Source organism: Panicum virgatum, chromosome 9K (assembly GCF_016808335.1).
Source record: "Panicum virgatum strain AP13 chromosome 9K, P.virgatum_v5, whole genome shotgun sequence".
Classification (NCBI taxonomy): Eukaryota; Viridiplantae; Streptophyta; class Magnoliopsida; order Poales; family Poaceae; genus Panicum; species Panicum virgatum.
Genome location: NC_053144.1, coordinates 39,750,286 through 39,762,758, shown reverse-complemented (window position 1 = coordinate 39,762,758; position 12,473 = coordinate 39,750,286). Strand labels below are relative to the sequence as shown.

General features: G+C 49.9%; 1 protein-coding gene across 1 annotated transcript; it reads left to right on the top strand.

The window, feature by feature from the left end:
- The first annotated feature begins 8,886 nt into the window (after positions 1 to 8,886).
- LOC120647977 (zinc finger MYM-type protein 1-like) lies at positions 8,887 to 11,750 on the top strand. The gene is made up of 2 exons (XM_039924770.1): positions 8,887 to 10,437; positions 10,525 to 11,750. Exons 1-2 carry the CDS (start codon positions 8,887 to 8,889, stop codon positions 11,452 to 11,454), a joined length of 2,481 nt encoding a protein of 826 aa, XP_039780704.1. The 3' UTR covers positions 11,455 to 11,750.
- Positions 11,751 to 12,473: the final 723 nt, after the last annotated feature.

The window sequence follows — 12,473 nt, the reverse complement described above, 5'->3', positions numbered from 1 at the left end:
CCCACACACCATAGAGACAAATTACGTCTTCTTCCTCTCTCTCTCTCTGAAGCTGGCAGGGGCAGGCCGCCGAGGCCACCCTCTCCTCCTCCAGCGCGTCGTCGGCGGTGGAAGTCGCTCTCCCACCCACGGGCCCCTGTCAGACCCGGGACAGTAGGACTGTCCACGGGCACAGAATATTCTAGAGTAGGGAGTAGTACATGGTTATGCCCTACCTCTTTTTGTATCTACCCGAATAGGAGTAGAACTAATCGATGGTCTCGGGAACTAGCCGAACCTCTCGGACTAGAATCCTAACAGAACTCGATTAGGACTTCCATGTAACCCTGCTTCCCCCGATCATATAAGGGCGGACAGGGACCCCTCCAAAAGATCGAACAATACCAGAGGGAATACAAACCACCACACAGGACGTAGGGTATTACGCTTCGGTGGCCTGAACCTGTCTAAATCTTTGTGTTCCTTGCACCATCGCGTTCTGATCTCGGCGAGTCCCTACTCATAACCACTCTCCTCGAGATACCCCTCGGAGAACCCGACGGTAAAACACCGACAGCTGGCGCCCATCGTGGGGCCTCTCGCCAAAGATCATTAGAAGGATTCGATGGCATCCTTCGCCTTCGGCTTTCCGTCGATTGATGCCGGAACCTCCTTCATCTTCGGATCGTGAGTCTGCATCGCCAACGGATCAGGAGGCTTCTCTAGCCATCTGATCAACCCCACGAATACGAGGGCTCCCCAGTAAGAACAATTCGGCGGAACCACTCCGCCGAGATCCTTCTTCCCGGAATCGCCAAGGAAATCGAGAACATGTCCTTGTCGGACTCGACACCTACTCGTTTTCCTTTCGGACTGAAGAATTCGGCCATGTCGTATTCAACACTTTCCCGCCGATGGAACTGGACAGGGACTCGGACTCTTCCCTTGTTCGGCTCCTACCCGGACTCAGATGATGACTTTGACTCCAACTTAGATTCACTCGACTGCTAGAATCTGACCATCCTGGTGTCGGGGACCACGATTAGGGGCACCCTAATCGCGGTACTGAAATCACCCTAAAAACGCAAACACATATTAGGCAATTGAGCCCGCAAAGGCCTACGGCCTCCTTCCAATCTGGAAGAAAGGAAAGGACTCAAAGAAGCCCAGCACGTGGCCCATCCGCACCCCCCTCGGACCCGCGGGGTGATCTCCGCCTCGCTCGAGGGCTCCCATCGATACCCTCGACCGCGCCCCGCATCTCCGCCTCGCTCGAGGGTAGCGAGCCTACCCTCGGGGAGGCGAATCGTCTCCGCCTCGCTCGAGGGTAGCGAACCTAACCTCGAGCGGGGCGAATTGTCTCCGTCTCGCTCGAGGCCACCCCTCAACGAAGAGGACAAACGGCCCTTCCGCTCACCCGCCCGTCGTACGGAGGCATTAAATGCCAACCACTCCTCCACAGCGCCCAGGACTGTGACACCCTAGGTGTCTGCACAATCAAATTGCATTCATTGTATCGGGACGTTACCCGACAGACCAAGAATTGTTCCGTTTGAAGTGCGTTTGAGCCGGTGTTGCCTTTATGGTGATGGCCTGCGCACTTGAGCCAGGATAATTCAGGTGGTTCTGCCACAGCTGGCATCAGAGCTGCAAGCATACACCAGAGGTGTTGGAACCTTAAAAATTATTTTCCGTATAAAATTGGAACAACAAGGTATTTCGGAAAACTACGTTGGATTCGTTAAGGATTGTGCATAGAACGTAAAGTCCTAGGGAATTTACGGGAATTACTAGGTGGCTATTTATGTATGGTTTATGTTATCTGACTTCCAGCACTTTACATTTTGTCAAACCATACTCACAAGCAACCCTTAATTTTTGTAACGACGCACCTACGTGAGGTAAGAAGGTAAGGATCCTCAGTCAGCTGAGGGAGTCTGACCTTCCCGTCGGCGATGCGAACCGAACGCTGCGCTCAAGCAGTGACCTACTTGAGCTGCTGCCAATATACTGACTTTGGTCGACTATATTGGGAGTAAAGGAACTTGTGAATACGCCACTAAGTGGTGTATGTTAACGTTGGCCATACGGCGGAAATTGTATGGCTGCCGCTTCTATAGTGAGCGGTAATGTATGGGAATGCTTTCATGGGTGCTGGCATGAAAGGTTCAATGGATATATATATGTTCTGTCAATCTTCTGCAGGTACACTAACCGCGATTCGATAAGTTAAGAACGGTTAGAATGTATCGACTAGCTATATAGGGAGAGCCGTATTTATGTATGCCACCGTGCTAACTACGTAAGCCCAACGATAGTTGGCAATTGTTTATCTTGTGAGGACGGTCAGGACGTGCATGCATATTTGGTTGATGTTCGAATTAATTCCTAGTATTTGAAGTTGTTACATGAGCTTTTTAAGGAATTTCTTGTATGAATCCTCATAGATAAGTGTTAGTGTGCTTAAATCATGAGTGAGTTAAATTTTGATTCTAGGAGCATGCTTGTTCAAATGCTTAGACTTTCTTGGATGAAAAAGATGGTTTTGAGTCGTGCCTTCATCCTAAGCCTCATCTTGTTGTTAGAAGGATCTTTTCATTCCTTAGAATCTCAAATGATGAACCAGTACCAATTGTGGTTTATTATTTTCTGAGTTTGGAACCATATCATCTTTGGAATCAGAATCATATTTTCCCACTTTCTTCTTAAAAAGCTTTATTTGAGAAGGTCTTTTGTAGTTAGTGGCTTTGGATTTTGTATGAACCTTACCATTAATCATAGCTTGTTAATCAATCCAACCCTTGATCAATGCCTTGAATCTATTCCTATCAAAACCATTATTCCTTTTCCTTCATGGCTCCCTAGTTAAGCCATGATGTTGTTAACAAAATCCCATCAATAATCATTCTATTCCTCTTGGTGTTATGCCTGATCTTGCTGGCTATTTTGATTTCAACATATGAATCCTATATTTTCATTCTTGCTCAGTTAATTTGAGATAAAATTAAAAAGGTTTATGGTAATAATAAACTTTTGAAATACAGTCCTTGATGCAATAATCATGCATCACATCATTTCATGACATTCGTCAATGCATAGTGTTGCATCATGATCGGGAATCTCTAGACTGACTAATGGGTATGCGTTTGAGTACCACTTCGTGGGTTGTCTTCGGTTCCTATTTTATCGTTGCTGGCGCTATTGGGTTGCCACTCTTGTTTTCTCTTGTGGTGGAGTTTAGTCATATAACCTTGATGCCGCGACGAAACCTAGACTCTCGTGTGTGCTGCAGCCACATGATTGAGTTACTAGGAGCGCGCTGGTGTCTAGTATGTGTGACGTAACTCACTGCAATCCCCTTCTATGCAACCTTGTTAGTGTCCTAACTTCTGATCCTTACTCAAAGGTACAAGGCTAATGAGTTTTGGTCGCGGGAAAATAGATACGCTATGCGCATTGCACTGTGTGCATCATCAACTCATCCTTGTGGGCATCATGCTTATGCATTTCATACATGCATCCATCAAGAGCATCATCATCGTTGCATCAGAGTGTATGCAAATTTGGGTCAGCATCGTGGCAATGACATTGTGTTATAAGCACCATTTCAATTGTGTACAAAATATTTCGTTACTGCATTGCACCAGCATTGCAATCATACATTTCGAGGATGCATTATTCTCTTGGTCATCGAGCATATGCATCTCGCATCATATTGTTTAATTTAATCAACAGTTTGAGCAAGAATGTCCTTGAGCAAAAACTCACCTTGATATATTTTCTATCTAGATTCACCACCAGATTGAGACCTTGATTCTACCAGAACTTAGGTCCTCTCTTCTTTGCAAGATCCTACTATATGTTAGTACTAGAATAGTCCACCAGTCTTTTCCAGCCGACTTTGATGGTGATTGTGATCTCATGTTTTATCCACAGACTCTTGCTGCAAAGAATGAAGTCTTGGAGCCTTCAGTGTGGAAAAAACAATTGATTAGTTCACACAATGGCACAGTAATTCCTCTCGCTCATAATATCATACCTTGTTTCTTGAACTTTCTCTAAGTTCTCAATCCTTATCTACAAAGGATCATATCGCCAACATCAGTATCCTCTAGTGTAACTTTGTCCTGCTGGATTGATGATTGGTCTGCTCCTTTTCCCTCGAAAGTCTATCTTTTAGAATCTCGGGGAGAGATTCCTTTTAGGGGGGGAAGGCTGTGACACCCTAGGTGTCTGCACAATCAAATTGCATTCATTGTATCGGGACGTTACCCGACAGACCAAGAATTGTTCCGTTTGAAGTGCGTTTGAGCCGGTGTTGCCTTTATGGTGATGGCCTGCGCACTTGAGCCGGGATAATTCAGGTGGTTCTGCCACAGCTGAGGACAGATGGCGTCAGGCCGCCATTCCCCACAGTGGTTATGACCGGAGTCCCGCCCGCCAACTCCGGTCACTGCTCCTCCATCCTGGACGCTGTACGAGACGTGCTCGGTATAGCTCCCGTCACTATTCTGCCAACTCCTGCTGTCCGGACTCCACCTCACCACACCTACGACCCCGGACCCGTCCCCTACTCGGGAAGGGATCCGACGTCGCCACGTGTCCCCCAAGGAAGGATGCTCAGCACTAGCAGCCGGAGGCCCGGACCTCCCCCCTCGAGGGGTCCAGGACCTCCACGTGACTCCCGGACCCCCTATGCGCACACGCTAGCACTCCACCTAGGGGGTCCCGGGACCGCCACGTGCCCCACTACCGCTGGCACACATATATATGCAAGACCCTTGCCTGCAGGGCCACGGAACACCGCCACACCACACCTGGAAGACAGTACACCCTACAGCGACGACCACGGTGCCTGTTGGGGCTGTCAGGACGCCGACGCGATCTCCGCAAGGCCGAGGACGATGCCCAGGATGACTGCCACGCCCGGCGCCATGCCCCACAGTGTACTTCCCATAGTGCTCAACCACTGCACCCCCGTGATTCGGGGGAAAGACGACGACTTCCACGATCCCCTGCGCATGTACACCGTCCCTCCTTGTGTCTATAAAAGGAGGAGGCGGGCTTCCTTTAAGGGGGTCGTGGTCGGACCATTCGATAGTACGCAACACTTAGCACCACTGAGCCTCCGATATTGGCACACGCCTCAATCAACTCCTTCTCTAGCAGAGACTTGGGAGCTTCCCTCCCTCTCTCGCCTCGCATGTACCCCCTACTACAGGCACCTCTAGTGCAAGATAATACAGTGCCCTCGCACACCCCCTTGCTGGACGTACGGCCCCGAGGCCGGAACCAGGATAAACTCGTGCGTTACTATGTTGCCTCTTGCATCAACATCTGGGACGAGGAAACACGCAGCAGCATTACTAGTTGGGTCCGGACCGCCGGGTCAGGACACCGACAGTTGGCGCGCCAGGTAGGGGTGTGCTGCGTGACATTTTCTCTTTTGTTCCCATTTGATCTCCAGGGATGGTGTGCAGATCCAACCCATTCCCCATGGGGGTCTCAGATCCGCTCCCAGCAGGATACACGATCTGGTTCGGGAGTCTTGAGTTCAAAGCAACCGGCAACGGTTACCTCATGGAGCTCTCTCGCCCAGACGCAACCCTGACATTTCGACTTCACCAGCCCGGCGCAACAGGTGCTCGGGCCAGCACTTGCGACAAGCGCGCGTGGAGCGGCGCCGGGCGGCACGCCTCAGCTCCCCCCACGTTGGTTGAGGTTGCCATGTCACAGCTCAGCGTTGCGGTCGACGGGGCCACCGCTACGTCATCACGTGCTTCGGCGCCAGCGACATCGGCACCATCATCGACTGCAGCCCTAGTGCCTCCTAGGGGGGCGCGACTGCGGCGTCGCCCTTCCCCATCGAGATGCGCAATGCTGCCTCATACGCCTCTTCGTCCAGCACCAACTTCGCCGAGTATAAGGATCTGCCGGGTCATCACCTCCTGTCGATCCGCAACCTCATCGCATCGTCTCCTAATGACTCCAACCCCGAGACGGCGAGCTCGATCGCCGACGACATCAGGTTCTTCATGGTCAACTTCACGGCCGAGGAGGCCGAGGACTACTCCGGGATCCGCGACCCTGACGCTTTCCGCTCGTTCCAGCTCGCGGCGGCTTACTGCCTCACCTGCTCCGAGGACTCTAGCGAGGGGGGTTACGATCCCACCCGGGAGTGCTTCATGGTCCAGCTCACGGACGGGCAAGAGGACAACGCTCCGGGTGATGACGGGAACGGCGGGGCAGACGCGCAGGCAAACCAACCGGTGGTGCCGGCTGCGGCCCCTTCTTCATCAAGCTCGGCGACGCGGCAGGCACAGCTGGCGCAGCTCAAGGAGCTTCAAGCCAAGCTCGACGAGCAGCGTCGGTAGACTCAGGAGCTGCGCACCGCACTCGAGCAACAGCGCACCGCGCGTGGCGCACATGCCCAGGCGGCGGCACGCGTTGCCCGGGAGCGGATCCTAGCCGATGACAACGTCGACAAACCTTCGGAATTGAAAACGGCTGGTGAAAAACTCGTCGCTGCGGCCTACCTACTCCAAGCGATGCCCGAACCGTTGACAACTTCGGGTCGCAACCTGCGCCTCGAGGCACAGGCGCTCATCGAGCAAGCTGCTGTGCAGCAGGCCGAGAGCTCTGCGTCTCGCATGCGCTCGATAGTCCCGAGGCAGCCCGGTGGGACTACACGCCAGGACCACGAGGTTTCGGTGCACACTCCACCAGGAGGGAAGGGAAAGGCAGCCGTAGCGCATGATGCGAAGGCACCCTCGGTGCACGACCGCATCGGAAAGGCTCCCGTAAGGGAGCGACTCCATGACACACGCGGGCATGCCGGCGACGGCGACGCCCGCTACATCGTCAACGGTAGGGAGTACACCCCTCGATGGGGTGGACGCTTCGACCCCGAGCACGACAGGGGCGAGTCACCGGAGCCTCCGGACACAAAGGTGTTCAGTCAGGAGATTCGAACCGCTCCTTTTCCCCCACGCTTTCGGCAGCCCACCACCCTCGTCAAGTACTCGGGCGAGACCGATCCCGCAGTCTGGCTCAACGATTACCGCCTAGCATGCCAGCTGGGCAGTGCGACGGAAGATGCGGTTATCATCTGCAACCTTCCCCTTCACCTTGCCGACGCCACACGAACGTGGCTTGAGCACTTGCCCGCGGACAAGATCCACAACTGGGCCGACTTAGTCCAGATCTTAGTGGGCAACTTCCAGGGCACGTACGTGCGCCCTGGGAACTCCTGGGACCTCAAAGGATGTCGGCAGAAGCCCAATGAGTCCCTGCGCGACTACGTGCGGCGCTTCTCCAAGCAATGCACCGAGCTCCCCAGCGTCACCCACGTCGAGGTCATCAACGCCTTCCTCGAGGGCACAACGTTCAGGAACCTAGTGCACGAGCTTGCGCGAAGCCGTCCCGCCAACACCAACGAGTTGTTTGACACTGCCACCAACTACGCCGCCGACGAGGAGGCAGTTGGTGCAATTTTAGATGATAAGCCGAGCAAGCGCAAGGAAGATGCGCCCGTAGAGGGCGGCAACGCCAAGATCAACGCCCCCGCCAGGAAACAAAAGCGGGGGAAGAAAGGGAAGAAGTAGGCCCCACCAATCCAGCATGGACCATGGCAGGCGGAAGACTCCGACGAGGCCTTCGTCGCCGCTCCGGACCGCAAAGGACCTCGAGGCCCCCCTCCAGGTGGAGGCGGCCTATTCGATGACATGCTCAAGAAGCCGTGCCCTTACCACAAGGGCTCGGTCAACCACACCCTCGAGCAGTGCGAAATGCTCAGGAATTATTACAACCGCGTCGCGCATCGCGACGAGGACAAGAAGAAGGACACTAGCGACAAAGGTGGAGATGACAAGTTCCCCCCGGTGGAGAACGCCTTCTTCATCTTTGGAGGACCAACGACGAACATGACCTCTCGGCAGCGCAAGCGCGAGCACCGGGAAGTCTTCTCTGTCACCAAGGCCACGCCATCCTACCTCGTCTGGTCGAAGGACACCATTTCCTTTGGCCGCGAGGACCACCCCGACTACGTCCCACACCTGGGACAGTACTCGCTTGTTATCGACCCCATCATCGGCAACACCCGCCAGGGGCGTCCTTGGGCCCGTGCGGGCTGTGCGACCGCACAGGGCCCCCAAATTTGAAGGGCCCCTAAAATATTAAGTACATCTTAGTATATAGTAGTATAGGAGACTTCAATTCCATGAGTTTGCAGCCCATTTTGTATAAAACAAGGCCCAAATTGATGGAAGCTGAACCGATCGGAAGCCTTCCAATTCTCTGGGCGCACGCACGACGGGAAACCTAACTGACGCTTCGGCTTCCTCCGTTCCTCGCCTGTCGCCATCGCCATCGCGCTCGCAGCAGGCATCGCCCCTGCCGGCCGGCAGCCCATCGCCCCATCGGCCATTGCCCTTAGCCCCTGCATGTGCGCTGCGTCCAACTCCAAAGCAAGCAGGCAAGCAGCATCGCGGCCGGCGGCGTCAGTGACACTGACGGGTGAGTACTGAGTAGGATTCGTCTCTCGTGTCAGGGCCCAAACCACCCAACGCCCATCTGCATTCAAATAATCAAATTCCGTTTCCAATTCCCTTGCAGGTCACAAGTTTGTTTCATCGTTGCTTGCATTTGCATTTGCAATTGGCTGCACCTGCAGAGGCACTCGGCGGAAGGCCAGCCCAAGAGTAAGATTTAATTCCGTATTATTTTCTTCTTTCCTCGTTTAATTATGTTGATGTCTTGATGATTAAAATACATCGATTAATTTTGTTCTTTCCATTGCAAATGCAAGTCATGTCGTCGGCAAAACAACATAGGAAATATGATTCCGGCTATCAAAAGCGTAAAAAGAAACAAAGAATAGATGAACTAATTGAATCTCAGAAAGGGGCAATGGAAAGGTTTATTAGGAAAGAACCACAAGTTTCTCACCCCGGTAATCAGGGGCAGGGCAGTACACAAAATACTAGTGTTCCCAATGCCAATGAACCAAATGATGGTGAGACACAGGTAGAAAATACTATTCCTACGGATGAGATAGAGATAGAAAATATTGAGGAAGTTCCTAATAATAGTGATAACATGGATGGCACTAGCACTGATGTTAACTTGGAATTGGATAGTTCTTCTCGTGATGCCAATGTGGATACTTCTTTTTCGCCAGACATATTTGATCCAAGGTATTGGGATTCCCTTGATCCTAGGCAGGTTGATATTTTAGCAAAAAAAGGTCCTAAAAGAGATTTATCCATTAAGAAAGGTCCCAAGGATAGATATTCTAGGAGGTGGTCGGCACGATCCTATATTAGAATCCTACCAAATGGGGAGAAGTGCAATAGAGATTGGCTTGTGTATTCCAAAGAACTAGATAGAGTTTTTTGCTTCAGCTGTAAATTGTTTACAAATGGGCATCGGAAAGGTCAGTTAGCAAATGATGGGTTTAATGATTGGACACATCTTTATGAAAGAATTACAGAGCATGAAACAAGTTCTGATCATGTTTTGACTATGACTACTTGGTATGATCTACGTAATAACTTGGAAAAGGGTAAAGGTATTGATAAAGTTGCTCAACGACAACTTGAGAAAGAAAAAGAGCACTGGAGAAAAGTTCTCTTCAGAATAGTGGCCATTGTAAAATTTCTAGCCAAGCATAGTCTAGCATTTCGTGGCCATAATAGCAAACTGTATGATGATAGCAATGGGAATTTCTTGGGTTTGATTGAAATGTTGGCTGAATTTGATCCAGTTATTCAAGAGCATGTTCGTCGTATTACAAACGAAGAAACTCATGTCCATTATCTGGGACCTAGAATTCAGAATGAGTTGATACACCTGCTTGCTTCTGCTATTAAGTCTGAAACTATTGAGAAAATAAAGAATGCAAAGTATTTCTCTGTCCTTCTTGATTGTACCCCTGATGCAAGCCACCAAGAACAAATGTCTTTGATTATAAGATATGTGGATTTATCTTCAAATGATGTTAAAATTGAAGAATCATTTATGGGATTTTTAGATGTAAATGATACAACTGGGCAAGGCCTTTTTGATGTCCTAGTAAGTGAATTAAAGAATCTTGGTCTTGATATAGATGATGTGAGAGGACAAGGCTATGATAATGGGTCAAATATGAAAGGAAAAAATCAAGGAGTACAAAAGAAACTCTTGGATGTAAATCCTAGAGCTTTCTATTCTGCTTGTGGTTGCCATAGCCTTAATTTAACACTTTGTGATATGGCCAAGGCTTGTGCTAAAGACTTCTTTGGAATAATCCAACGCATCTACACAACTTTTGCTAAGTCAACTAAGAAATGGCAGATTTTGAAAGATAACATATCAGGATTGACTCTCAAGTCGGTGTCAGCTACACGTTGGGAGAGTCGCATTGAAAGTGTTAAAGCTATTAGATTTCAATGCGCAGACATTCGAGAGGCTCTACTTCAGGTAATTGATATTTTCTATATTGATAATGATGTAATCCCTTTGGCTAACACATATTATTAATACATATTTTCTTTATTCCAATTTCAGGTATCCGATATTGATAATGATCCTGGATCAAGTAGCGAGGCTAAAGGTTTGGCAAATAATGAACTTGGAGAGTTTGAATTTATAGTGGCAATAGTCATTTGGTATGAAGTATTGTATGCTGTTAATTTAGTGAGCAAACATTTGCAAGCAAAGGATATGCTTATCGATATTGCTATTGAGAAAGTGGAAGGGTTGATTTCTTTCTTCAAAAACTACAGGGAAACTGGTTTCTTGGAGGCACTAGAGACAGCCAAAGGAATTGCGCTTGAGATGGATATTGGAACAACATTTCGTAAGAAACGAGTAATTAAAAGAAAAAGACAATTTGATGAGACCTCTGATGACACAAATTTGGCCACACAGTCTGCCGAAGAATCATTTAGAATCAGCTATTTCATTCCCATTGTTGATCAGGCTATTGCCTCACTTACAAGAAGATTTGAACAGTATCAAAGTTATCAGAAAAATTTTGGTTTCTTATTTACTTCTGAAGCATTGAAATCATTGGATGCTAAGAGCTTGAAATCATCTTGTCAGAATCTTGAAGCTATCCTTACAAAAGATGGAAAATCCGATATTGCTGCTAGTGAACTGTACGTGGAGTTGAAGTTCCTTCAAGATTTCATTCCTAAAGATGATATGGGGCCAGTTGAAATTTTGAAATTTTTGAAGCGACATGATTGCTTTCCAAATGCAAGCATTGCATATAGAATTATGTTGACTATTCCTGTGACTGTTGCATCAGCGGAACGAAGCTTTTCAAAATTGAAGCTATTAAAGTCCTACTTGCGCTCTACAATGACACAGGAAAGGCTCAACGATTTGGCTATGATAGCACTTGAAAGTGACATGCTGGAGAAGATTGATTATGAGCGCATCGTTGAAGATTTTATTTCAAAGAATGCCCAAAGAATAAAGTTCTTCAAGTGAACAATAGGTACGACAATTTTTGAAATATCCCATTACTATGCTACTTGTTACTATTATTTGATTTTACTAGGCCACTAGGGCCTCATCTTAGCATTTCGCACTGGGCCCCTGATTTAGCCGGGACGCCCCTGCACCCGCTTCTCCATGGTGCTCATGGACGGAGGCAGCAGCCTCAACATCATGTACGCCCACACCTTGGAGCTCATGGGGATTGCATTGAACAAGCTTCGCCCTAGCAAATCGCCATTTCATGGCGTTGCGCCGGGGAGGCGAGTCCAACCCCTCGACCAGATCGATCTACCCGTCTGCTTCGGCACGGCAGCCAACTTCCGCACGGAAGTACTCACCTTTGAGGTGGTGGGGTTTCGGGGATCCTATCACGCCATTCTTGGTCGTCCCTGTTACGCCAAGTTCATGGCCATCCCCAACTACACCTACCTCAAGCTGAAGATGCTGGGTCTGAAGGGTGTCATCACCGTCGGCTCTTCGTTCGAGTACACCTACGTGTGCGATGTCGAGTGCATTGAGCACGCGGAGGCTCAAGCAGAGGACGAGGCCCTCGCAGCCACCCTCGACAAAATGGCAAGCGAAGCCTTGGACTCCATGCGGGAAGCTTCGAACCCGCCGAGGGTATCAAGAAGGTGACCCTCGACCCGAATCGCTCCGATGACAAGGCGTTGCAGGTCAGCGCCACCCTTGACAGCAAATAGGAAGTGGTGCTCGTCAACTTTCTCCGCGCCAACGCAGACATCTTTGCGTGGAGCCCCTCGGACATGCCTGGCATACCGAGGGAGGTCGCCGAGCACTCCCTTGATATCCGACCCAACTCCAAGCTGGTGAAGCAATGCATGCGACGTTTCGACGAGCTCAGGCGCCGGGCGATCGTCGAGGAGCTGCAGAAACTTCTGGAGGCCGGATTCATCAAGGAAGTATTCCATCCCGAGTGGCTAGCTAGTCCTGTATTAGTGAAGAAAAAGAATGGGAGTTGGCGGATGTGCGTAGACTACACTAGTTTAAAT